We start from the raw sequence: 25,961 nt of genomic DNA on the forward strand, positions 1-25,961 counted from the left end.
GTGTGTGTGTGTGTGTGTGTGTGTGTGTGTGTGTGTGTGTGTGTGTGTGTGTGTGTGTGTGTGTGTGTGTGTGGAGGAGCGGGAGAGGGGTATGCGTGAGGCAAGCATGGCTGCTATCAGGGTGACCTGAGGACAGCTCCATGTGCCTTCCAGTTTGTTTATTGTTTTAGTCGCGAGTGTTTTTATGCCAGCAGGACCTCTTGTGGAAGAGATATGTTTCTCAGAGCCTAGTGGGAGAGAGAGAGACACACACACACACACACACACACACACACACACACACACACACACACACACACACACACACACACACACACACACACACACACACACACACACACACACACACCCCCAACTGAACCCCTACTTCCCCAAACAATAGTCTTCAAATGTGAAGTTGATAGTGATAAACTTCCTCTTAAGATTACACTAAACTGAGTTTCAGATTGTGACTGATCATATTAATAAACTAGAATAATCCGCGATTGAGCGTCAATGTTTACCAAATGGAAAAGGACCACACCTAGTGGTAAGGGAGCATTACTATCTGCCTGACGGAATGACCACATCAGACAAATACAGTGGTTGTTAGAATAATAATAAATGCATTACTTCAAGATATGAGATATGTGCAAAGCTGTGCCATACAGCTGCTTGTAACTGTCTCCTGAGGGGCTTTTATTTTTATAGTGTCTGTATGTCACGTCCTCTTCCTGTCGCGTTTCTGTTCGCGACGATGTCTGTGATGGAACACGATTCACAGGTGGGTTTCACTGTGGTTCTTACCTGGTCACACAAGTCCTTTAATAGAAGCTCCCCCACCTTCCCCCTGCTTCCTTCATTTGGCGGAAGTTTAGCTGACTGCTAAACACCACTGTCCTCCCCATATTTTCCCCATACTGTGTCTATTTATGATGTTACTCCTGCACTACACAACCTCATTGGACGCCTTGTGTTCCCAAGCCCCAAGATCACCTTTACTCCCCCCCATCTTCCTCTGCCTCGCTTCTGTCCATCCATCCATCATGTGTCTAGTTAGTACAGTGTTTTATTTACACACATTAAAATGTATTCAAGACTCATTCCAATCATTTCTATGTCGTCGCATCTGTAACCACTCCAGAAAATCACGGATGAGGGGGAAACAGTGCCAGTACTGGCACTAAAACCACAGGCCTGGTGAGGGAGTAATTTCAAATGAAAGCGATCCATCCCGGGCGGTAAAGACGGTGTGTGTAGACCCAGTTATTTTCAGAGAAAAATTACGATTACGATTTAATCGGCCGATTAAAAAAAAAAAAGAAAGAAAAGCATATAAAACATAGTTTTTGATACCTTAAATATACTTTAAACACTTTTGAAGAATATGTATGTATATGTATATGAATGCAGAACCTTTGAGTGTTTTAGAATACATTTACCGTCAAAAATGAGTGTAATGTAAGGGTTAGAGTCTACAGTATAACAAATTAACATGGCCTGGGACCTAAAGAAAAACAGGCACAACATGCTCAAACAACGCGTCTTGTGTACATTGGTGAGGTGAGCGCGCAGCTGCCTGAGCGAGCGTGCTTTCATGTTGTACGGTAAAATTCAATCTCCTCTTTTTTACTCCAGCTAAAGTTGTTAGTTAGCAAGGCGAGTAGGAGTGCAATCTGCAGGATACTAAGCGCAATAACATTTAAAAAAAATAAAAATAAAAGAAAACGGTTGTAATCTGCGTCTTTTTGGCCGATGCCGATTATTTTCAAAAAGGCTATAATCGGCCGATTAAATCGGCAGGCCGATGAATCGGTCGGGCCCTAGTTGGGAAGTGTATTTTTACGTCAGCGCTACACAGATGGAGCTCCATCCCCTTTTTCTGTGCTCGTAGATATGCACAGGAGGAACGTGCACTGTCCTTTTTACTTTATTCTGCCCAGAAAGGGAGGCAGAGTGTGGGAGGAAGGATAGGATGGAGAAAAGGAGCAGGAGTGAGGTATGATGGAGAGGAGGAGGAGGGAGGGAGAGTGAGGAAGGGGGGTAGGATGGGAGAGATGGGGGAGGCAGGGAGAGTGAGGTAGGATTGAGCGGAGGAGAAGGAAGAGGAGGAGGAGGAGGAGGAGGAGGGGGTAGGATGGAGTGGAGGAGGAAGAGAAAGAGGGATAGCAAGAGAGATTAGGGGATGAAGGAGAGCACAAAGGAGGGAATCAGTGTGTAGAGGAACTTGAGGCCTAACCTGAAGCAGATGTAGCACATCAAGTGTAGTAATGACTAAGTAATGATGGAGGGAGAGAGAGGGGACACTGGGCCTCGACCATCCCACTTAAAAGTGGGGTTGGATCTCATAGCCCTGTGTGTGTATGTTTGAGCTCAGTCAATTGAGACCAGATTAATTTGGAAACTCTATCTTTCCTCTCTCTCTGTCTCCGTCTCTGGCTGTGACTGTCTCTTTCTCTCTTGTCTCTCTGTCTCTCTCTCTCGGCCTCACTCTCTCTCTCCCCCTCACATCAGTGCTTCTGCATGGCTGATGTCACTCCATCTATCTCTCTTCTCACGCTTGTCTTTCTCTATCGCTCTCTCTCTGGTTCACCATCTTGCTCTCTCCCACTCTCCGTGGGAGACATCTTGCTCTTGTTCAACGTCTCGGCCTCTCCCATGCTCTCTCACTCTTACACTCTCACTCTTTCTCTCTGTCACACTTTGTTTACATCTGCTGTGTAGCGAACCCTCTAAATCTGAGTCATTCATGATCTCTCTCTCTCTACTCCCCCTCTGTCTTTCTCTTACTCTGCCTCCCACACCTATTGTATTACTCTGTCTTGCTCTATACCTCTCTCTTGAGTTGGTTGGATTATGCACAGTTGTGCTCATCGCCTCTGTTGGCGTGTCGGTGAAGTGAGAGGCGGAGAGCTGCGTTCAGAGTCTACTGTTTGTAGAGGAGTATCAGGTCTCTACAATCTTTGCCCGACAGTGTGCATTGAAATATGTTTCTGTTGGAGCAGTCCACCCGGTTAGCCCTGTTAATAAGCCCCAGTGACGAGGGGATTCAAAACTAGGTTCCTCTCTCTTTTCCATGGACACCCCTAATCTCCCTTCCCCATATGCCTGCTGCTCACCAAACTCTGGGCTGCCTAAGGGTAGCTAACGTCATATCTATTTGGATCGGGACATTCAATTAGATAATAATGTTAAACAATCATTCTTCTGTGATATTGTCACGCCAACCGCACACACAGACTTTAATAGGGAGCAGTAGTATGATGGGATTATTAGATTATTTTATATTTTAAATGAAATGTGCACGCTTTTAAAAGTGTTTATCCACGTTTAACTGCATTGCTTGCAATTGACGTAACTCCCCTACCCCTCCTTGTGTATTGGCAATCTATACTAACAATGACTGGACAATATGAACATGAAGACGATCGCCCAACCCTAGTACATACCAGAGGTCAGTGGATGGTTGGCCTACGTGTGGCTGAGTGCTGACAAACCATCCAAATCCTGTCTGTCTGTCTCTTAAATAATAAAGTATATGGTCAATTAAGATTGAATACGTTAGACTTAAAAATGAAAGTCTCTAATCATTTCAAGGGCATATTTCTTACATCATAATCAATTTAGACTAAGAAAATGGGTATTGCGTTGATATTTATTTTGTAGTCAGTCACCACCTCAAAGACGATCAATGGTAATGCTATTGCCTAGCGATGAAGGGAGGTTTTTCTAGATCTATAGAGCGCTCCACAGTGTCTTGGAAGGGGCAGAGCCTTGGGAGTTATCCTCCCATCTGTGGCCTGTGGTAATTGAGTGTATGTGTTTAACCAATTCACAGAATGACACAGGGTTGACTACTTAATGAATAGGAATTGAAGTGTATATAGATATAGATATTATGTGTGTGTGTGTGTGTGTGTGTGTGTGTGTGTGTGTGTGTGTGTGTGTGTGTGTGTGTGTGTGTGTGTGTGTGTGTGTGTGTGTGTGTGTGTGTGTGTGTGTGTGTGTGTGTGTGTATTTTTTTTTCTTTGGCTCAAAACAAAGAAGCAGTAGCCCGACTGCTATGTTCAAATGACATTTGTTCAAAGCAGTCGTTTAATTGCACTATAGGCTCTTTTTTTGTATCGTCCTGTTTTGATCAGTATATGCCAATGTTGTTATCAATAAAAAATAATTTGCACAAGGCAAGCCGATCAGTGGCGGCTGGTGGTTTTTAAAGTGAGGGAGGAAAGACTGCGCGCTTGGTTGCAATTGGCCTTTTTGCACTGTTGGTGTATGGTGGCATAAGAATGTTCGACTCAAGTTGTTTCACGTTGTTTTGGTGAACTACTAAATAGTTATGTGAATAAAATTGATACAGAGCCACCAGTGGCATCACTGTAATTTGAAAATATTAAATAAAAGCCTGGGCCAATTTTTGCCCTCAATGACTGAAGTTATTGGTTGTAATTTACCTATGTTTATTTTCAGTTACAATTGTTTTAAGAAAAGACTCAAGACCAAAAGTGATACCATTTAAAATGCATCATGCTCTGAATCAATTCACCCTTTCCACACCCTTTCCACAATATCAAACAGAACGGTCGGAGTAACAAACTAGTAAAAGAACGAGAACATTATTTCAAACAACCTGATCTATAGGCATGGTGCCTAGCAAGGAATGTCGCATAGCAGCACCAACGTGAACTTTAAAGATTTTTGACTTCAGTGAAACCATGAACAGCCCACGTTGGAGATTTGCCATTATTCATTAGCAAACAGGGCCAGCAATACAGTTGATTGCTAGTAATGCTACCAGTAAGCCATGAGTACCTAGCAAACCATGTAGCACCCACAATACTGACGTTGCCATTACTTTTGGTGATCTTGATTATTTTTCTTTGGTCGCTAACTTAACACTGTAACTCAATGCATGGAATGCTTTGTAATTGAACATGAACAATGTCCTCTGTTTCCATTGTACGCTTTATTCGCAAATGTTAGAATCTCGTTATCCTTCAGATGATTTCACCTGCTTTGCGTCTCTTAGACTGAACGGCACTGCAGGCAGAGTGGGTTTGTTATCGACAGCGTTGCCAGATTGGGCAGATTTACCGCCCAATGATAATTTTTCCAGCCTAACGTGGTTAAAAGTAGCCCAATTGGCTGGGTAATCTGCCCAATCTGGCAACACTGCTCACCAGCCAGGGATCCAGTTTATTGGTCCATAGCGCAGCCCGAATAGATTTTTAAGCGAATCAGACGCCTTAAGGTCACACCCACTCAGAGGAGGACTTTCCTCCTCTCTCCCATTGAAACCCATGTTATTCACCGGCCGCCAGTACTTTTGGGGAAATGAATGGGAGTCAACGGAGGCTTAGGGAGGACCTTCCTCCCTGAAGTAATTGTCAATAGGCGATAGGGGGAGCTAATGTCCCTTTACCCAGGGAAACAAACATGTATTCAAAGGCATTAAAGTAGTCATATTTAAAGGAGCATTTCACCGGTGGAGGCATGAATATGTATTGAAATTGGGTCCTATATGTAGTCGAACAATAAAATAAAATTCTAATTTGGTGCCGTCTTGACCGAGAAAAGGCAGAAAGTGACTTTTTGGCGCTTGTGGATTGAAGACAACAACTCCCACCATGCACAGCTTCGCTGGCGGCCACTCCCGCTGATCATCTCCGCCTATCGGACACCTCCTTGTTCCATCTACTAATGGAACAAATCAGCGTGGAGCTTGATCCGACGTCACTGGCAGAGAGTAGTGACGCTTGCACAGAAGCATACGGCCGACATCTTTCTTTATTCTGGGTGGAAATAGTAACATAGTTACGCCATTAAATGCGTTTATGTAAAAAAATTTAGCGAGAAATGTGCATTTTACTTTCATAATGTTCGCTCGTTGAATGTGAAGGATGTTTGGTTTGATAGTTATGACGAAGAGGGAACGCTCCATTCACTTGCATGGACAGCGTCTCTGGTTGCTAAGCAACCTCAACGTCTTGGCGGACTATCTGCTGATCAACACTACAAATGCTGGAAAGACACCAGACACACCATGTGAAGTTATTTAACCCGATTATTGTTATTTATATCCGAGATTATTTAATCTAACCCGATCTAAACTCTATCATGCACCCAAACACGGCGGCGTTTGGGTTTCCTACCTCGGACTCCTAAATCCAGCGCAGCCACAGGCGCGTTGGCGCGTTGAACCATTTTTGTGACACACAATGATCAAGCGTCAAGTTAGGCACGTTACACGCGTTTGCTGTGGCCGTAGCATTATGCGGTTTCACCCAAAAAATCGGCTTCGTGTGGACGGGGCCAAGAAGGCGAACATCACGTCACCAAGACGGGGAGACAGCGCCAGGCGACTTACGCCACTATCTGCCAATGGATCGTGGATGCCTGGGCTGATATAACAGTCTCAACTGTGGTCCAAGCTTTCACAAAGGCAGGATCAGATACGGGTTCAGATAATCAGATACGGGATCAGATAATCACTGAACTGCCAGGCAACAGCAGCGACACTGACTCGGATAATGAGGAGAGGGATCCGGGCATGTTGGATGCCGTACTCGCCCAACTTTTCAATTCGGACACACAATGATTCGAGGGATTCGTAGACGAGGAATGAACTGAAAAAGTGAGCTTATTGTTAAGAGATATTGATATTGATGAGATATTGTTAATATGCACATTAACGTTTGAACATCGTTACCATGGGAGTGACCGGAGTTGTCAGAACGCTTAATAAAGTTTGACTTTATCTGACTGTTTTGTTGACATTCCCTTTAGCACAGCTCGGTCAGTCGATGCATAACGCAACCCCAGTCAAACGTTTGACTGCAGTATCTTCTATTCTATGCGCTTTATAATCCGGTGTGCCCTATATATGAAAACGGTATTAAAATAGGCCATTCATTAAAGGTGCGCCTTATAATCCGGTGTGCCTTATAATGCGGAAAATACGGTAGTCCTAGTTTGTATTTCTTTCGAAATGGTGAACTTTTGCATGGAGCCATCTTCTATGTCAGATCCAGTGCCCTCCGCCAATGTAGGCCTCCTTCAGTTTTATCAACAGCCTCTGTTATCTTAGCTTCAGACGCTGTGGATGTTAGTTTCTGCTGGTGAAGTCCCACCCACTGGCACTGCTCTAATAGGTCTGTAGCGTCAGTGCCCTAGAGGGGGGTGGGACTAGTGGTTGTAGTCTTACGAGAATCATCCCCTCTTACACTTCCTATTTTCTTGTACGCAAAAATCGTTATATTGCGTCATTGAAAACAGGAAGTGTTGGAGATCGATACGGATCTCTCCAGTCTCTCCAGAAAATAAGGGAATGATGCTAGACCATTCAAAAATATGCGGGGGGTTCTAAAAATACAAAGCTTATGTGAAATGGGTGAAGTTGCCCTTTAAGGGCATTAATTCATTAGTTTTTTTTTCTATGCTAAATATCCCTTGATTTCTTTGTCCCATTAATTGTTCTCATTTTAATGCTCTTATCAACATGGAGAAGTGCATCGGCTTGCCTTGTGCAAATGAGGACGATACAAAAAAAAGAGCCTATAGTGCAATCAAACAATGAACATGCAACCATACTGCCTTGAACATAGCAGTCAGGCTACTGCTTTTTTGTTTTGATTTTTAAATAATCAATTACGTTTATCGCGCGATAAAAAAATGTACGCCGTTAAAATCGGATTGCGTTAACGCTGTTAATAACGCGTTTAACTGACAGCATTAATGTATAGGGGTGTGACGAGATCTCGTGCCACGCGATCTCGCGAGATTAAACTCGACGATATTACCCGTCGCGTTAAAAATCGGTCTCGCGAGATTTAAAAAATAAATAAATAAATAATAATAAAAAAAAAATACCCGTATTACCGTCGAAGATGCCCCCGCCACTTTTAAATGATTTGTTTGTCAGCATTTTGGGTACCCGGCGGAAATTATGAATGGCAGTAGAGTGACTGATAAGACACGGACAATACCAAGTTGTCAGTGACATACTTGGTCAGACTCTCTGTTTGCACTATTTGCACTCTATTGACGGAGTAGAACTTTGATTTGGTTTTGCACATAATATTGTTTGCACTTGAAAAAAAAGAGAATTATTTAATTTACTTCAACTTTTATAAATTTTAGTTTTAGTTTCAATTTCATGAATGTTAAGTTATAATAAAACATTACAAAATGCATGTGCAACTCGGTTAAATAAAAGTCTGTTGGTCCAGTCATATATTTTGTCATTGTAGTTTTCTTAAAATCTCGTCTCGTCTCGATCTCGTGAACCGAATATCGTGTCTCGTCTCGTCTTGTGAGCTGAGTGTATCGTCACACCCCTATGTATGTATGTATGTATGTATGTATGTATGTATGTATGTATGTATGTATGTATATATATTAGTGGTGGGCCGTTATCGGCATTAACGGCTGCGTTAACGGGAAACTTATCGGGCGATAAAAAAAATATCGCCGTTAATCTATTTTCAAAGTTGGGTTGGGAGCTGGGCATAGGCGTCACTTACGCTGGACGCGCCCCTACCAGTTTTCGTCAAGAATCATTTTTTACCCACCACTTGTAAAAAAAAAAAAACTCGAGTGGAATTATTGTAACGTGAGGGTTCGATCGTGTTGGTGGATCCCTCTTTATGAGATGAAACAGCAGGGAAACGGTCGGATGACTTTCTCAAGCGGTACTTTACTTTACTTTTCAACTCACAACCACAACACTTCCTTGTTCGGACCCATCACGTGACTGAACTAACCAATCAGAAGCTAGAATTTAGACTGAGGTAAACGTGAGGGAATCAGAGGCAGATTCAACAGAATATCCTGACTTTGTTAATGTGAACATGTAAATATGTAAGTAATAATTGTGTAACATAAATATGTAAATGATTAACTGACTAAACATTTCAAATACATTTCTAGCAAATTAACTCCATTCTAAATAATATTAATTTATTCTACAACTTTCAAATATTTATCTTCTAAACCTATCATTATTATGGATTATTGCACGGCTCTTCTCAATGCTGTAGACTACTCCATTCACTTGCATGGGCCTTCCCAACGTTCAGCTGTCAATTATTTTTGTTTATGCTCCGTTCACTTGCATGGGCACTTCACAACTTCCGGCGGTGAATTATATTTGATAATTCACCATTGCCAAGTATAATTGACCGTTGTCAAGGTAAACAAACAGATTTTTTGCCACTTGCCATTTTAACCTAGATTAATTTTGGAATTAATCTAGATTAAAAAAAAAAATCTATGCCCACCATTTATGTGTGTGTGTGTGTGTGGTGTGTGTGTGTATACTGTATGTGTTAGGGCTGGGCGATTACTGCGATTTAAATTTTAGCATCAAATGATCAGAAAATTAACATAATGGAGTTTTTCGATTTTTGATTTTATTTATTTTTAAAAATATATTTGATAGAAAGGGCAGAATATCTGTATATTATTTTAGATTGGAATATTTTCTTTTTGACCATTTTGTGACCACATGCTGAATAAATACAACAAGTTTTCAAACTCAAAAATAATCATTTGTATAATCGTGATTTCAATATTGACCAAAATAATCGGGATTATGATTTTTCCCATAATCGAGCAGCCTTAAGAGTCTGACTTGTGCAATTAATCAGTCTCTTATCTTTGGTAAATGTATCTCCGCACCCTTATCTATGAAAGAATAATATAAAACTGTACATGTGAAATTACTTTTTGTATATACCGATTACTTTTGTTTGTAGCCATTCATTATACTTAAACCAAATGGTTTGATCATTGCTTAAAATACCTCAATATTAGCCATCAATATCGGCTTGGCATGGCTGTACCCTGTACACTGTATATTGTGGCGGCTTACACCGCATACTGGCTGTACTCCCGTTACCGGGAGGCAACGGGAGTACAGCCAGTATCAAATCCCTCCCCGCTCCATGACTGGATCATGAGCGAGGAGGTGGAGAGAGAGTCTGACCCACTGAGCACATATTTGCTCCTGTGCTTGCCTGCATCATCGGTCTCTGTGTTGGAGAGAGGGAGCCTAACTAACACACACTGCTTTCAGCCACACAGCCTGTATCGCCAGTGTAGCCACTGCGGCAGTGTTCCACATACAGCCAAACACTTTGGTGTGATTGGTTCTGACGATGGAATGCATGTCTTGATAAACCGCAGCCATTCAATCTATGCATTATTAATCTGGCAAAGTCAACGATGATGTCAATCGCTCCCTGGATGAGCTGTAAGGAAATATAGGAGTGAGATTATGTGGGAGTAGCCACGTTGCCTTTCAGTGGATTTTTATTTTCCTGATGTTTCTTGGCACTGGACCCGTGTGTGTGTGTGTGTGTGTGTGTGTGTGTGTGTGTGTGTGTGTGTGTGTGTGTGTGTGTGTGTGTGTGTGTGTGTGTGTGTGTGTGTGTGTGTGTGTGTGTGTATCTTATTAGTTATCACAATGGACCTTTGTGTGTGTGGGGCTGGTGGTGGGGTGATCAAATTAGGAAGATCCCATGGCATGAAGTTATGTTCGACACAAATAAATAAATGGTTAATTCCCCCCCCCCCCCCCCCCGATAACCGGAAAGCTCTGTTAAGGGGAAATAGAACCAAAGCGTCCTTCTAAACGACCCACCATCTGCGCCCATTCATGATGATTACTTATTTGAACCAACATTTTTCAAACATTTGGCCTCAACAAGAAAATAAATTATTCTGGCCATTCAGAAAGCCTTTAGTAGGGAAATGTCTCCGTCACACTCCGCTATTATTCCAATAAAACCGTAGTTATGCGCTCGTTGTTAAATTGAGGTGTAATGTCAACAGAAATCTCTGTAAAAAGCTTGACCGTTGACGTCCCATTTTCAGATTGGACCAGAGTAGGACCAATGATGTCGGTCCTCCACGTCTCACTACATGCGTACGAAGCGCTACTCCTAGATTGGAAAACATCTTGACTGCCCCCCTTTAAGTGTGAACCCCAACACGACGTGGACTCTGTGGATCCGCGCACTCAGAACTCTCTTCAGTACCCGTTCACTTCAAGACCACTGGGCCAGAGTGTGTGGCTTGGTCTTTCATCGACTGGTTTCTTCTTCTGCCTCTCCATTTGTGCTCTCACAGTTTCCTCCCGATCTGGTCCATTGTGCTTCTGGTCCTGTGCAAAATCTGGCCCTCTTTCTCCCTCCCTCATCCTTTTACTTTCTCTATTAAACTCCCTAAACTCCACCTTTGACTATGTATGTCAGATGTTGTTTCACCATCACACTTCGCACGCCTACGTTGACTGTTTTCTTTGGAGTGTTTTCCGAAAGGAGAATTTATTTTATAGCCAGGTTAGTTAGTTTCTGAAAACAAAAATGTACATGCCATCCGCGCAAAATGCAAACACCAAATAAGGGGAGACTAATATACATTGGCATGAAGTATTTGCTTTTCAAAGAAGGTATTTTTGTTCTGTGTAGACGTTTCATGGAATCATTGAATGGCCATTTTTCACACCATATTGTGATAAAGGCAGAACAGAGAGAGTAGTATGAGTAATGGGTTTCTCTCTCGTTCAGTTTCTTATCTCCCTCTCTCTCTTAACTCACTCTGTCTGCGCTCTACTTCACCTCAGTCTTGCTTTTTCTTTTCCCTCTCTCCGTCCTTGGCACTCTCTCTCTATATCTTTCATGCTCTCACTCTTGACTCCCTCCACAATCAGGGGAGATATGCGTCATTCATAAATCAGTGATTATTTCTAAAATAAACAATCTGAGTGGCCGGTCGGCTGTTCTACAACCAGGGTGGAGAATTAGGTAGGTGGGGTCAGATTAGCCAGATCTGAAAGATATTGCGTGGCCACCCTGCCTGATCGGAGATCTACCCCCCCCCCCCAACACCCCCTGGTAGCCATGGTAACCCCTCCCTGCCACCTCTAAAACAGTTATAATTTAGCCTGTGATCCATTGCCCTCATTGTCCTTTCTTCATATTACTATGCTACCATAGATTCAACATTATTTGAATGGGACTTGTTTTCTTTCTATTTTATTACTTTCCATTGCACTGAAGACTTTTATGTTTGCTTTAGCTTTTTGCTAAATCTTAAATACAGTGCACTTTCTAAAAAGCTTTTTTAACTTTGCCTTTATTTTCTATTTTAATACTAAAATGCCTTTTAAACGTTCTATTCTACTCATTTCTTTGCATATGTTTTCATTTACTTATCTATTATTTTATTTTATTGTATGACAATGTTTATATGTGAAGCACTTTGAGTCTGCCTTGTGTATGAAAAGTGCCATATAAATAAAGTTGCCTTGCCTTGCCTTGCCTTGCACCACTCCTAGTTCTATAAAAGTAATTTTTTGGCATTGAGGAAATCAGGGAGACAATGTGGCTGAACGTGTCGGGCTTCACAGATTTGAGGGTGGCGATAAGTCTAACGAGACGGGACCGGCAGGTAATTCAGAAGCATGAGCGCTGTGTAGAAATATCATGTTAACGTTTACCTTCTCTCCCTTTCCCTGCAGATCTTCTGAACGGCGCCCAAGAGAAATGTGAGCTTCCACCAATGGACGGATTCCCTCACTGCGAGGGGAAGGTCAAGGTGAAAAAAACACACGCACGCACACGCGCACGCGCGCGCACAGAGTCCCGCTCGCACACACACAGAGACACGCACGCATAGAGTCCCGCACGCACACACACAGAGACACGCACGCACAGAGTCCCGCACGCACACACACAGAGACACGCACACACACAGACACACAAACTGTCCATTCACCTGCAGCCAGGGGATGTTATTAGAGTATCGCGGTACATGAGGTCCTTTCCCTTGTATTTTTCCCGCAAGCTAGAAGAGATACAGCCATTTGACATGTGTTCATGGATGGATGGGGTTCAGGGATTGAGGGGCGGGTGGATGATAAAAGGATTGATGATGTGCTTGGGTGTTAGACAAGTGGATCGATGATGGATGGATAATTAATGTGTTGATGGGTGCTCGATGACCGTGATTCACCCATGTTGTGTAGATGAACGTGGTTCACTTATGTTGTAGGGGTGCAACGTAGGCCTGCACGATAAATCGTTATAAAATCGCGATCTCGTTTCACACCTCTGTGAATTAAGTTTTTCATATTAATGCGATTTTTTATTTTATTTTTTTCTTATTTTTTTTATTTTATTTTTTTTGCCTTAATTTACAGGGGCCGGTTGCACCAACTGGGCGTAACTAAGCCTGGTCGTAACTGCTAAGTAGGTCTTAGTTACGACCTGGCGTTAGAATGGAACTAACGCCGGTTGCACCAACGGGACTTACGCCTGGTCTTAACTACACCCGGTCTTAGCCATGCGCGGCCATGTGAATGTTCCATGGTATGCGCATATCAACGCGTTGCTAGGATACCTCGTGACAACAGCTGTTTACTATTTTACTTGACATGCTGTTGGACACCGAAATAAATAATTCATTCGTTCACTTATTGTCATTCATCAATTGTGTTAATGCCTAACAATAAAACACTGCAAACGAATATAATTAAAATATGTATTTGTAATGTCTGGTTTACGACGAGCAGGCATTTAGACGGGAATGGTTCTGTAGGAGAGATTTGTTTAATGTGTCGGCCTATATAAAACATATAAACATAGTTAAAACAACATTCACAACTGATTATAAGTTGAGAACGGACTAATCGCCCAGCGATATCTTCCCGACAGGCAGTCGATCTTTGAACACTGATCATATCGCCGGCTGTGCTTTGAAATGCAGTTTAGCGAAGCGTTGCAAGGATGGTGGTAAAGCTGCATTGGATTGGATGTAATTGCTATAGAAACAGCCTGGAATTTCAACTCTACGCCTGCCCCTGACCAGGCGTAGGATTTACGCCTGGTCTTAGTGAAAAGAACGCTAAGCCCAGTTGGTGCAACCGGCGTAACGGTTAGGTTGGACTTGGAACGCCAAGTTACGACCAGGCGTAGTTACGACCAGGCTTAAGTCCAGTTGGTGCAACCGACGCCAGAGCAGTTGCATTGGATGTAATTGCTATAGAAACAGCCTGGAATTTCAACTCTACGCCTGCCCCTGACCAGGCGTAGGATTTAAGCCTGGTCTTAGTGAAAAGAACGCTAAGCCCAGTTGGTGCAACCGGCGTAACGGTTAGGTTGGACTTAGAACGCCAAGTTACGACCAGGCGTAGTTACGACCAGGCTTACGCCCAGTTGGTGCAACCGGCCCCTGGGCGTAAGCCCAGTTGGTGTGTAACTCAACTGGAGAGGTGTGTAACTCTACACACCTCTCCAGGCCAGCATTTAAAGACAATATGCTGCTATATGTACAAAATAAATCATTCCGTTTTTTATACTGCACTTTAATCAGGGCCATATGAAACGCAACGTGCTAGAGGTGCCAAAAAGTACTGGCATTTCTTTGGGGGGGTTATGGTTCATGTGTGCAATAAAAATTACATTTCGTGAGAAAAAATCGTTCCAGAAAATCGTGATATCAATTCTAAGTTAAAAAATCTTGATACATATTTTTCCCCGAATCGTGCAGGCCTAGGGCAACGGATCACAAAATTCACAGTTCGGATCGTGTCACCGTTTTTGAGTCACTGGTCGGGTCATTTTTGGATCATCAACAACAATAAAATATAACAAGACAAATGTGACTTTAAATAAAATCTCCAAATGTGTAAAAACAGAATAAAGTGAAAAATTAGGTAATAATCCTCATTCCTTTAAGCATAGTAAATATTTAAAAAAATTGCTTGTGCCCACATAAAATAAAAGCTTATAAAAAATATTTAAACAAAATCAAGTGCAATTGTCCAAAGGAAGCGCAGCAAACCTGGATTTACAACTTCAAATTCAGGATGTCATTGCCTGGGCAGAGTTTAGAGTCTACACTCTCCCAAGGAAATGCAGACATCCTCATCTTTCTTTTTTCATCAAGTATGGTAGTGAAATACAGTTTGTCGTGTTTTATTTGACTTTATGCACCACTACTATGTTGTGTAGATGAACTAGGTCAGGGGTGCCCAACCTTTTTTGACCCAAGATCTACTTTTCAAGTAGCCAACCTCCCGAGATCTACCAGCAAACCTACCTTCAAGCGGGGGGGGGGTAGAGAACAATTGTTGACGGGGGGGGGGGGGGGGGGGGGGGGTTGTATCGTGAACCTACGGACTTCAGTGGGGGTTTCATTCCGTCTGCGCACGGCACCTTCTCAACGATAATCAATAATCTTCCTCCCACTCAGGGTGAAAATGGTAGGTCTTAGCTTGTTTCCCCTCAGCCATGCCAACGTTTAGGAGTGTGTAACTACTGTTGACGGCTTTCAACTGCTGTTAACAGCACATGCGCTACCGCGCGTATATGTCCCGCGCAAATTTAATGTTATTTAAATAAAAAAATAAAAAATAAAAAATTTTTTTTTTTTTTTTTTCTTCACCCCTCGCGATCGACTTGGGATCTGTCGGCGATCTACTGGTAGACCGCGATCGACTGGTTGGGCACCCCTGAACTAGGTTAATCTATGTTGTAGATGACCTTGGTTTACCTAGGTTATGTAGATGAATGTGGTTCACCTATGTTATGTAGATGAATGTGGTTCACCTATGTTGTGTAGATGAACATGGTTCACCTATATTGTGTAAATGTAGGTGGTTCACCTATGTTATACAATGTATATCAAAGAGTATTTCACAAATATGAATATTTGCGCCATGGAACTGGCTTCAGTACCCCCTAGGCGGGTATGCAAACATCAGAGGGAGATGACTTTATACTCCTCTGCAGTGGCGGCTGGAGATCAAAAATGTTGGTGGGGCACAGTAATAGACAGGGGGTCTGAGGTTCCCCCCCCCCCCATAATTCTTTATGAATTTAATAGATTTGATTTCCTGTATTCTGATGCATTTTGGGGATGGCCACTACTATTTACCTACTTTTCATTTAGATTCATAGCCTACATCCTGACTTGCAGGGCCTGGACAAGCTTACACTGCATATACAGACCTACTTCATGGCCATTCCACCAGCCATTGCTATTTGACCCATTGTTGTTATTCTGATATTGAGACAAATCATGATCACTGTCCTATAGCGTCCATTTTTTGTGAGTCTCAATGTCTACTTCAAATGCAGTTAGAAATATGAGACAGTTGCTTCATTTTGTTTATATGCTACAGGCCGAAAAAGTAAATTACTATGTAACTTACTTGCTCCTTTTAAGTATAACATTGCTTGGGGAGTCCACTGAAAAGGATGGAAAGTGCTTACAACTCTCTGCTAGTTAGCGATCTATCTCTTCTCTACATGTAGTTGTGATGCGTGAATGCTGCTGAGGGAGGTAGCCTTTTTGATTGATTCGCTGAATTGTCCAATCATGTGGTGATAACAAAAAAGAAAAGCGATACCATTGGCCTGGGGCGCACACTGGTGCGACCCGAGGGCGAATTTTCTTGCGCCAATGAAAAGCTGTCTCTGCTTGATAGACAGCAAAAAGTTAGAGAGCTTAAATTGACTTCAACGTGGCCGGCGCCCCTGTTTGGAGGAGGGCTTTATTTCGAATGACCAATAACTAGCCTAGCCCAAATCATTGACGTTCAGTCGCATTTAAATGGTTGCTGGCAGTGACAAGAATATCACACAATTAAACAAGGATAAACGCTATTTATTTTTGTTGATTTATTTCGTAATGATAATAGTTTATTAATAGTTGGGAGATATATTCAAGTGAATATTTCACGGAGGGGCGGCGCCCTAGCGCCCCCTATTGACCCACCGCCACTGCTCCTCTGCCTTTCAAAGAACCAGCTCTGCTGTGAAGAGGCAAACACAAACCTCATGTCATCTTTTAAAATCCAAATATGCAAGTGTGGCTGCACTGGTGGTGAATAAACAAACGGACGGGCAGTGCCAACACATAACCAAGTGTTATGTGGTGTCTGTGGTGGATAAACACATGTCTAAGGATGCTGTTGGCAGTGGTGCTTCAGTGAAGCATGTGTGTGTTTGCTCAAAGGCATCGACACTGTTTAAAGAGTGGTGCATCCCCACCCCGCACCCCACACAGAGCCGCTTCTCTATTGTGGCTATTGCCCTGAATATGACAAATATTTTTTTATATAATATAATAAAAATGATATTGTAATTTGGTACACAAATGGCCTAGTCCTCAGCAGGATGCCTTACTTTGTTAATATTGGCTTCAGATGAGGCTGAATTCCTCCCTCCCCTTTAGGACCATAGAGTTAACAACCCTGGAACCTAAGGTGTAGCACTCACAGAGGTGTTCCTGATAACCCTTTATTAGCCTAACGGTGGTCAGCTGCTGAATCCCACCTGCCACCAAGCGGCTGGCAGCACGCTTATTAAGTGACTGCACAATAAATAGATAAATGTCTCTGGCCTGCAGTAACGTGTTCTTTGGTTACAATGTCGTCAGTTGGCCTACTTGCCAAATATATCAGCAAATGTTGAGTGCTATCTGTTTTTATTGCTGTACTGAACTCATTTCTGAGAACTTTTTCTCATTCAACTTGTAACGGCTGGATTAGACTTGCTGTAACACCAAGCGTAAGCGTATGCAACCTGCTGCGACCTGCTGTGTCTTGTCTGCAGACTTGCTCCAGCATTACATGGCCAAAGCACATGATAGTGGAGGTCTCCACTTGGGGCAGACCACAGTAATATCAGATCCGGAAATCGTGCTTTGCACATGTTTTGTTTGCTCACGTAAATAAACAACATAGAGACACAGGTAGAGGAAGAACTGATAATTTTACTACTGTTAAAATGGCCGCAGAGAAATGCATCAAAAGAGTGTTATCATACAGGTGTGGGAAATTGTGGGCTAGGTCCACGAAACTTTCCACCATGCTAATAATAACATCCTCGACTCTGACCTCGAGGTTACTGTTTGTTCTCTCGATCGCACCCAACTTTCTTGTCAGTATTGCGTCTTGCGCGTGGTGTTCGCTCAAGCAGCTGTTAGCTAGCACTAAGAACTGAAATTGTTTTTTCAAAATTTTTTATTTCAGACACATTTAAGAGTAGGGTGTTAAGGTAATAATTAGGTGTTTTATTTGTCTGTGTTAATTTCCAAAATTCGTTGACAATGTTAATGTTAAAATAATATATAGTGTATATACATATACTTTATAAAATACTGTGCACAAATACTGTGGGTGTGTGTGAGTGTTTTGCTGATAAGGTGCTATCACTCGCCCATCATCTTCTCAGCCAGGGCCAGTGCTCAGCTGATACTGTCAGCAAGTCCGCCTGCTCCACACATCCTGCAAAACACCACAATCGCTCTCTCTCTTTGTCTCTCACTCCCTTTATCTTCCGCTCTCTATCTCTCGCTGACTCAACGTAGTTCCCGCTAGCCGACTTAAAGTATCTTGTCTCTCCTTTCTGCCTCTTTTTGTTTGACTTTGTTTCTTTATCTTCTAACACACATATAACTCTCACACACACACACAGATTGACACAGATCTCTCTCTAGGCACCTTGGCTCTGTCCTAACACAGAGCAGTCCTACCTGCCCACACTGATCAGATCATCTATCTCCTGGGGTCTGTCCATCTCCCTCTTCTCTCTCTCTGTCTCTCTCTGTCTCCCTCTGTCTCTCTCTCTCTCTCTCTGTATTTCTCCTTTTATGTCTGTCTCATGGTCTCCTTCCCTGTTTTGCTACCTCTCAGTTAAATTAATTCAGTTCAAACAAGCTTTATTGGCATGAAGAATATATAATTACATTCCCAAAGCATTTTTAGCTAAGAAGCACAAAAAGGTAAAAAACTAAGTGAAGAACTTTGCACAATGCTTCCCCACTAGTCTGCTTCCCATCGTTCTCTTCACTGTCCCCATTCTTCATTAAGATGTTGTTGATTTAATGTTTTATTTTATCCTTGTCAGCTATCTATTGACCTTTGCCCAAGAGAACCTTGGCAGTGGAATCAAAGTGGGGTCCATTAGAGGGTTCTCCTTTTATCTCTTTATCAACAAGGTGTTTGAGGGAGGTTGATTTACAGCTTTTCTGTCTCAAGGTCACACTTAAGACTTTAAGGTTCCATCTGTCAGAGTTCTTCTTTGGGTTGGCGTAGCTTAATAAGAGAACACAGGGAGCGAGGCCGAGGGCCATGTTTCAAATCAATAATGTGGGTTAAATGTGCCAATTCTGGTACACAGATGATCTCGCCGGGTCCCATAGGCCACAACACAAGGTGTGTGTGTGTGTGTGTGTGTGTGTGTGTGTGTGTGTGTGTGTGTGTGTGTGTGTGTGTGTGTGTGTGTGTGTGTGTGTGTGTGTGTGTGTGTGTGTGTGTGTGTGTGTGTGTGTGTGTGTGTGTGTGTGACAATAAACAACAGTGAGAGATGCCCACTAACCCCACCTGTACCGTGATGACGTGTCTCTTAATCCATCGGGTCACTGTAGAGTAACTTATTTGGTAGATAACCATACAGTTACAAAATGAACGATTGTTTTCTGTTTTAAATGCAGTGTATCAAAACTGCATATTTTACCTTATGTCTCCCCCAACCAGTGGGGTTTGAACTAGTTTTTAGTTATTTTAAAATGTGGCGTTCTATCTGAACTGACCAATGCGATGTCCTCCTCTTCCTCTTCCTCCCCAGTGGATGAAGGACATGTGGCGGTCTGACTCCTGCTACAACAACTACGGCGTTGACGGCTCCACCTGCTCCTTCTTCATCTACCTAAGCGAGGTGTGTGTGTGTGTGTGTGTGTGTGTGTGTGTGTGTGTGTGTGTGTGTGTGTGTGTGTGTGTGTGTGTGTGTGTGTGTGTGTGTGTGTGTGTGTGTGTGTGTGTGTGTGTGTGTGTGTAAGAGAATGCAGGAGTGTGTGCATGAGAGTGTTTGTAATTGAGCACTCATGTGTGAATGAGTGAGTGGGAGCGTGTGAGTGGGAGAGTGTGGCTGCACTGTACTGAAAAGCTGAATCATGCAATTACCAAGGATAGCATTAGGCAATCCGTGCACAACAAATATTATCATAGCACTTCTCGTGCACAGTGTTTCTTTGCTCGCCAGGGCAATAATGTAGGATGTGAGGAGAAAATCATTAACGAACATACACGTTAAGTGTAGCAGCACAAAACGGACAACCACTGCACAATAATGCTTTCTTTGCCCTCGTGTTCGCAAAGTGTTATCCTGCTTGCTCTGATATTTATTCTGCTGCACGTGGATATCTGTTTGGGACCAAGTGAGCGGGGCCTTGAAGATTGACAATACTTTAGTCTATAGAATATCAGACAAGGAAATATAAACATTAAGTACTGCATTTCTAGCGGTAGCTATGGTAACAATGATGGCGATCGTTGAATTTTGATGAAGGCTAATAAACCAGCGCTGTCGCTTCATTTGTATTTCTGTATTCATAAATAATAAATAAATAAATAATAAAATAATAAAGAAGCAAAATAAAACTTGTAAAAGCCCCCTCCATGAGGTGTTTCCACGGCTATTCTGGGGAATCTGAGAAACTAAAGCTACATTTTATAGGTTAGAGCAACCAATCACATTATGGGATACAATGCCCAATTACATAGAGGGATACTTTGATGATATTACCCATATACAATGCATGTCATAAGTGCTAGGTGTACACCTCAATTCACGTCTCGCAACGCCATTAATTACGTAAACCATCACATACAAACAAAAAAGAAACCACAATCACATCCTCAACTCAATCAACCAATAACTTAACTCTCTCTCCTCTGAGTGGAGAGCTGGTCACTGTCAAGGTTTCCCCAGCCTCTCATCGCTCCCATGGGTTAATTATTGACCTGATGATGGATCACACAGCCCGGGAGGAAGGGGCCGACGGGAGAGGCAGAGATAAAGAGAGAGAGGAATAGAGACATGGAGAGATGAAGACGTGCTCGAGAACAAAACTTACTTTCAGATTTTGATTTTATTTTAACATGTTTAACGTTTTAATTCATCATCAGGCCCTATTCTCTTTCTTTCTTTCTTTCTTTCTTTCGTTCTTTCGTTCTTTGTTCTTTCGTTCTTTCTTTCTTTCTTTCTTTCTTTCTTTCTTTCTTTCTTTCTTTCTTTCTTTCTTTCTTTCTTTCTTTCTTTCTTTCTTTCTTTCTTTCTTTCTTTCTTTCTTTCTTTCTTTCTTTCTTTCTTTCTATATAAAGGTCAGGTAGCCAACCCATTAAATGCTGCATTGGGAACTGAAAGTCTTGCAGTTAGCTGTAGGATGAGGAGCAGGGATAGCTCCTTTTCAGCAGTCAGCTCATTGTGAGACCTGCGTGGGGTCTTCGTAAAATACATTGTGAAGGTTGGGAGTGATTTAATGACCCAATACCCAAAGTATTTAATATTACACATTTCTCCCAGTGACCAGCAGTGAGCTCAGCCTTGCCTCCCTACGCGGTTATAGAGCCAGGGGCTCAGCCTCCGTGTCACTCATCTGGAAGAGGTCTAAGAGCCAACAATTATTGATTTTGCAACAGCTGTTGCTATGATCGCTGTAGTACCCTTTAATTGCATCGTTTATTTCCATTAATTTGCCTTTTATTCATGTATATGAAAAGATCTCCATTTCAATCAATTATTTTGTTGATAAAGATGTTTTCTTTATTTAGATCTCAGATAAATGGAGGGAGAGTACTGTAGACCATATTGTTGGAAACACCTAATCTCCAAGATGGGAACATTCAATCAAACATGCTAATGTTAAAATACATAAGTGTGTGGGCTCAATGCCTCTTCAAGGTTCATCACATTGTTTACTTTCAATCCTTCATCTGGGGAATCAAAAAAAAACCACTGCATGACTAACCGGTAACCTTGAGGGGCAACAACAACAATATCACCCTGTCCATCCATATTTGTGTTTCCAGGTGTCAAAACAAAACTCTAAACACACACACATACACTGGGATCCAATACAAGTTTGTGTGTTCTGTGACAGGTTGAGAACTGGTGTCCCCGTCTGCCCTGGAGAACCAAGACCCTGGCCCAGGAGCTGGACCGGAGAGGACAGGTAAACAACAACACATCGGGCCCTATCTTGCATCCGGCGCAATTGACTTTCTACACTGACGCATGTGTCGTTGCTAGTTTGCAACTGGGGCAGAGCGTTCTTTTCCCTCCACCATCACGCGCCTGTAAATTAGGGAATGATCTTGCGCCCCAAGGGGCAGTTTGGCGAAAGGAGGAGGCTTGTTCTGGCGCAAACGTTCCCTGGTGCTATTTTGCAGATTCAGAAAACAATTGCACCACAAACCAGGGAATACCTGGTTTAAAGTCAGCGGCGCGTTGTTCGGATTGCTATTTTAAGGGTGAATACATAATGTTGCTTGTGCACCTCGCGCATACACTTTGCTTCTCTCATCTACCTAGCCACTCAATCTTCGTAAATTATTTGGGAAAGAACAGCTGATACAGCGGTAATAAGTTGTACTTTTAAATCAATGCATCTGCAAACACCGTACAGGAAACATATTTTCTTGACACAGACATCGTGTAAAAGCCCATAACTTTTAGGATTAATGAGTATTTGATCGTGAGAAAACATTGTTTTACCGCGAGTGAAAAATAATTAAAAGAAAAAAGAAAAAATCGTTAAAAAGAATGAATAAATGCGGGTGCGCGGGTGTGTATGTGTAAAAGTATTAGTGAAAGCGGGGGCGCGTGCGTGCGTCCATCTGTCTAAACACGTAAAGCATAATACAGTCCATGGCAATGTATATTAACGGGGGGACACATGCATATTAGGAACACAAGTCGATAACGATAATGCATACAATACTGGTAAGAAACGATGTTTGTTAATGCATTGCGTACGTCATTAAATAGAACCACAGTTACCGCATATCATATTTGTGTTCAATTTTCTTTGCCAAAATGACTTTTTAGATTTGCGCCGGGCACAAGAGTCATTTATGCCCCGGTAAAATAGCAACATTGCTATAGAATCGCCCACAAAGCTACTTGCGCTCGGCGCTTCTCTCTTGCGTTTCAGACCGTTCAAATAGGGCCCATCATGTCCAGCTCAACACATCATGTCCAGCTCAACACATCATGTTCAGCTACACACATTCGTCTTTGAGAACAAGAAGACGGATGCTCTCTGTCGTGAAGCACCGTTTGCAAAGTGCGCAGGCATCCCACTCACAGCATTGACATTGGTAGTATCTGTTTGGCCGTAACGATACTGTGGACGTTCCCACCCTTTCCTCACGATCTTCAGAGGGCTGCTACAAACCGTTTATGAGTCGTGCGCTGGGCTGGGATTATGTCACTTTTGGTTCACGACGGCTCAGGCCCTTTGAGCACGGCAACTGCGCTGGAGTCTGAGCAGCCCCCTTGTTGGTGCAGATATTACTTGCCATGGATGGTGGTCCCCTCTCATATCAATGAATAAAGACACAGCACTGCCATGAGAGTCATGCTGATAGGACAAGAAAGGGCTGGTCAAACCCAATCAGAGAGGGAGTCCTAATTGAGCAGAAATGAGCGAAGCCAGACGATTTGTGACGCTATGACAGTTATGGGTTGTGTTTAAAATGGAGGATAATCTAGGAAGCCACACGTTGTCTACACTACCTCTCCTTCAGTGTCAAGTGGCAGCCATGTTTGCGAAATGTTTTGCTGTCTTATTGTCTTAATTATTTTATTATCAACTGCAATTTAATTCCCACCCGTGGACATAAATAATTTCCCACCATTAGTTGCTGTCAGCCCTCCGTTATTGGGCGACGTTGAGCGGCCCTCCTCAATGCCGGCCCTTAGCGTGGTGTGCCACATCTCACATATGTGTCAGAGGTTGTGTGAAAGTTTGAAAGTCAAGCTAAAGGTTTCTTACTAATAAGCTTTGGCTGTCCCTTGGTGATATCCTGTAGCAGTAAGGCATGCTAATGGCGTCGTCCACGCTAGCAGGCGGTTAATGCGGTAATGCTACAGTGGTTTGGCTAATCCTCGCTTATCCCTTTCTGGCTCCCTGGTGGCTCAAATTTTGCCTGGGCTGTCTGCTATGTAAATCTCAGATTCATTCCCCTTGTCCTTTCATCTGTCCTCTTTATTCAGTTATTAGGATCAGTTTGCTCTCTTGCCGCCTTTCGCCCGCCGCTTGCCCCCTCTCCTTTTTTCTCCTCTCTTCTCCTCTTCTCTCATTATCTTTTCGCTCCTCTCTTCACATCTTACCTCTCTCCTCTCCTTTTATGTCTTCTCCGTATACTCCCATTTCCTCTCCTCCTCTTATCTTTTCTCTCTGTTATCTTTATCCTTTCCTCTCCTGCTCTCCCTCCAGTCCTCTTTTCCTCTCATGTTCCCCCCACATTTTTTCATCCCCTCTCCTCTCCTCCTCTCACATCCCTCGTCCCCTCTCCAATCCCTCTTCTCCTCTCCCCTCCTCCTCTCTTCTTCCCTCCACCCTTCTCCATCTCCTCTCTATTTTCCTCCTCTCTCATCCCGTCTCTCCTCTCCTCTTCCCCCATCTTTCTCCATCCCCTCTGCTCCTGTTCTCTCCTCTCCCATCCCTCCTCTCGTCTCCTGCTTTCTCTCTCCTCTCCTCCTCTCTTCTTCCCCCCACCCTTCTCAATCTGCTCCCCTCCTCTCTATTTTCATTCTCAACACTCATCTCATCCTCTCCCATCCCTTCTCTCCTCTCCTCCCTTCTCTATCCCCTCTACTCCTCTCCTCTCCACCTCTCCCATCCCTCCTCTTGTCTCCTGCTTTCTCTCTCCTCTCCTTCTCTCCCATCCCTCCTCTTGTCTCCTGCTCTCTCTCCTCTCCTCTCCTCTCCTCCTCTCCCATTCCTCCTCTCGTCTCCTGCGATTATTTTTAAACCACGCAAAAGTCACCAGTAATCAGGCATCATGGAGCCGCATGCATAAAAATATAGTGCATGCGATTGGACGGTCGGTCCAGTCTGGCCTGAGGAATCCGATTCGACCATGCAAATTCTTAGGCTAGGACACCCTCAATACATATTCCTTAAACAATTTTGCGTAATGTCTGTCCCCCAGACGGAGGTCCGGACCAGCTTCGATGAGCTGCACCGTGTCATGTCCCGGCGGGAGGAGTTCCGCTGGATGATGCTGCGGATCAAGCGCATGGCTGAACCCTGGCTGTCGGCCGCACGCTCCCTCGCCTCCAAGCAGGACCTCGGCAAGCGCCACAGGAAGAAGGTGTGTGTGTGTGTGTGTGTGGTTGGGGGTGTTTGCATGTCTTCGTTTTACGTGTGTGTGTGTGGTGCAGCGTTTTCCATGTATTTGTGTTTTAGTTGTGCTTGGTGGAGGATTTGCTTGTCTTTGTGTTGTATGTGTGTGCGGAGGGGGGGTTTGTATGTCTTTGTGTTTAACGTGTGTGTGTTGGGCAGTGTTTTGCATGTCTTAGCATTCTGCGTCTGTGTGTCCAGTAGGGATGTGTCGGTCGCGACCGATTCGTTACAATGAACGAATCCCGAACGTGAACGACAAGAACTGGTTCCCCAAAACAAGAAGAACTGGTTCTTTGATTCTTTTTTTTAAACATCAACCAAAAATATGGTCACGTAAATAAAATATACAAACGAACAGAGCTTTGTCTCCCCGCAACTTATATTGATTGAGTCTACAATGTTCTCAAAGATTCAGCCAATGAGAGGTAGCAATGGTGTTTCAATGGCACCTGGGTAAACCAATGACAAGGCGGTACCGTCGAATATGCGCGCTTTCTGTCTGACGTATCTTGGGTCATACCATTCGACGTGGGGCCACTCATATATCCCCCTACATTTTTTCGAAAATAGACTTGACCTCCATCTGTTTATTGGATAAACACATATCCCAATCCCAGGAGTCTTTGCTCCATTCTACGTCAATTTAAGAACAAACAAAGAAATGAAACTGCAGTTCGTATTTTTTATTTATGACCATGAAAGTTCTGTAATGCCTGAACAATGAAGAATGAAATGTAAAGTAAAATAAAATTATAAATGTAAAACCATGAATGAAA

The 25,961-nt window shown here is 43.1% G+C and overlaps 1 protein-coding gene across 1 annotated transcript in view; it reads left to right on the forward strand.

Annotated features, from left to right (window-relative positions):
• Nucleotides 1-25,961, forward strand: part of mgat5 (alpha-1,6-mannosylglycoprotein 6-beta-N-acetylglucosaminyltransferase) — a 109,964-nt gene that overhangs the window by 26,929 nt on the left and 57,074 nt on the right. Inside the window, exons 3-6 of the mRNA XM_056589177.1 lie at nt 12,503-12,579; nt 19,620-19,709; nt 21,934-22,005; nt 24,992-25,153. Of these exons, the coding sequence (XP_056445152.1) occupies nt 12,503-12,579; nt 19,620-19,709; nt 21,934-22,005; nt 24,992-25,153 (401 nt within the window). The remainder of the gene's footprint in view (nt 1-12,502; nt 12,580-19,619; nt 19,710-21,933; nt 22,006-24,991; nt 25,154-25,961) is intronic.

Source organism: Gadus chalcogrammus, chromosome 4 (assembly GCF_026213295.1).
Source record: "Gadus chalcogrammus isolate NIFS_2021 chromosome 4, NIFS_Gcha_1.0, whole genome shotgun sequence".
NCBI lineage: Eukaryota > Metazoa > Chordata > Actinopteri > Gadiformes > Gadidae > Gadus > Gadus chalcogrammus.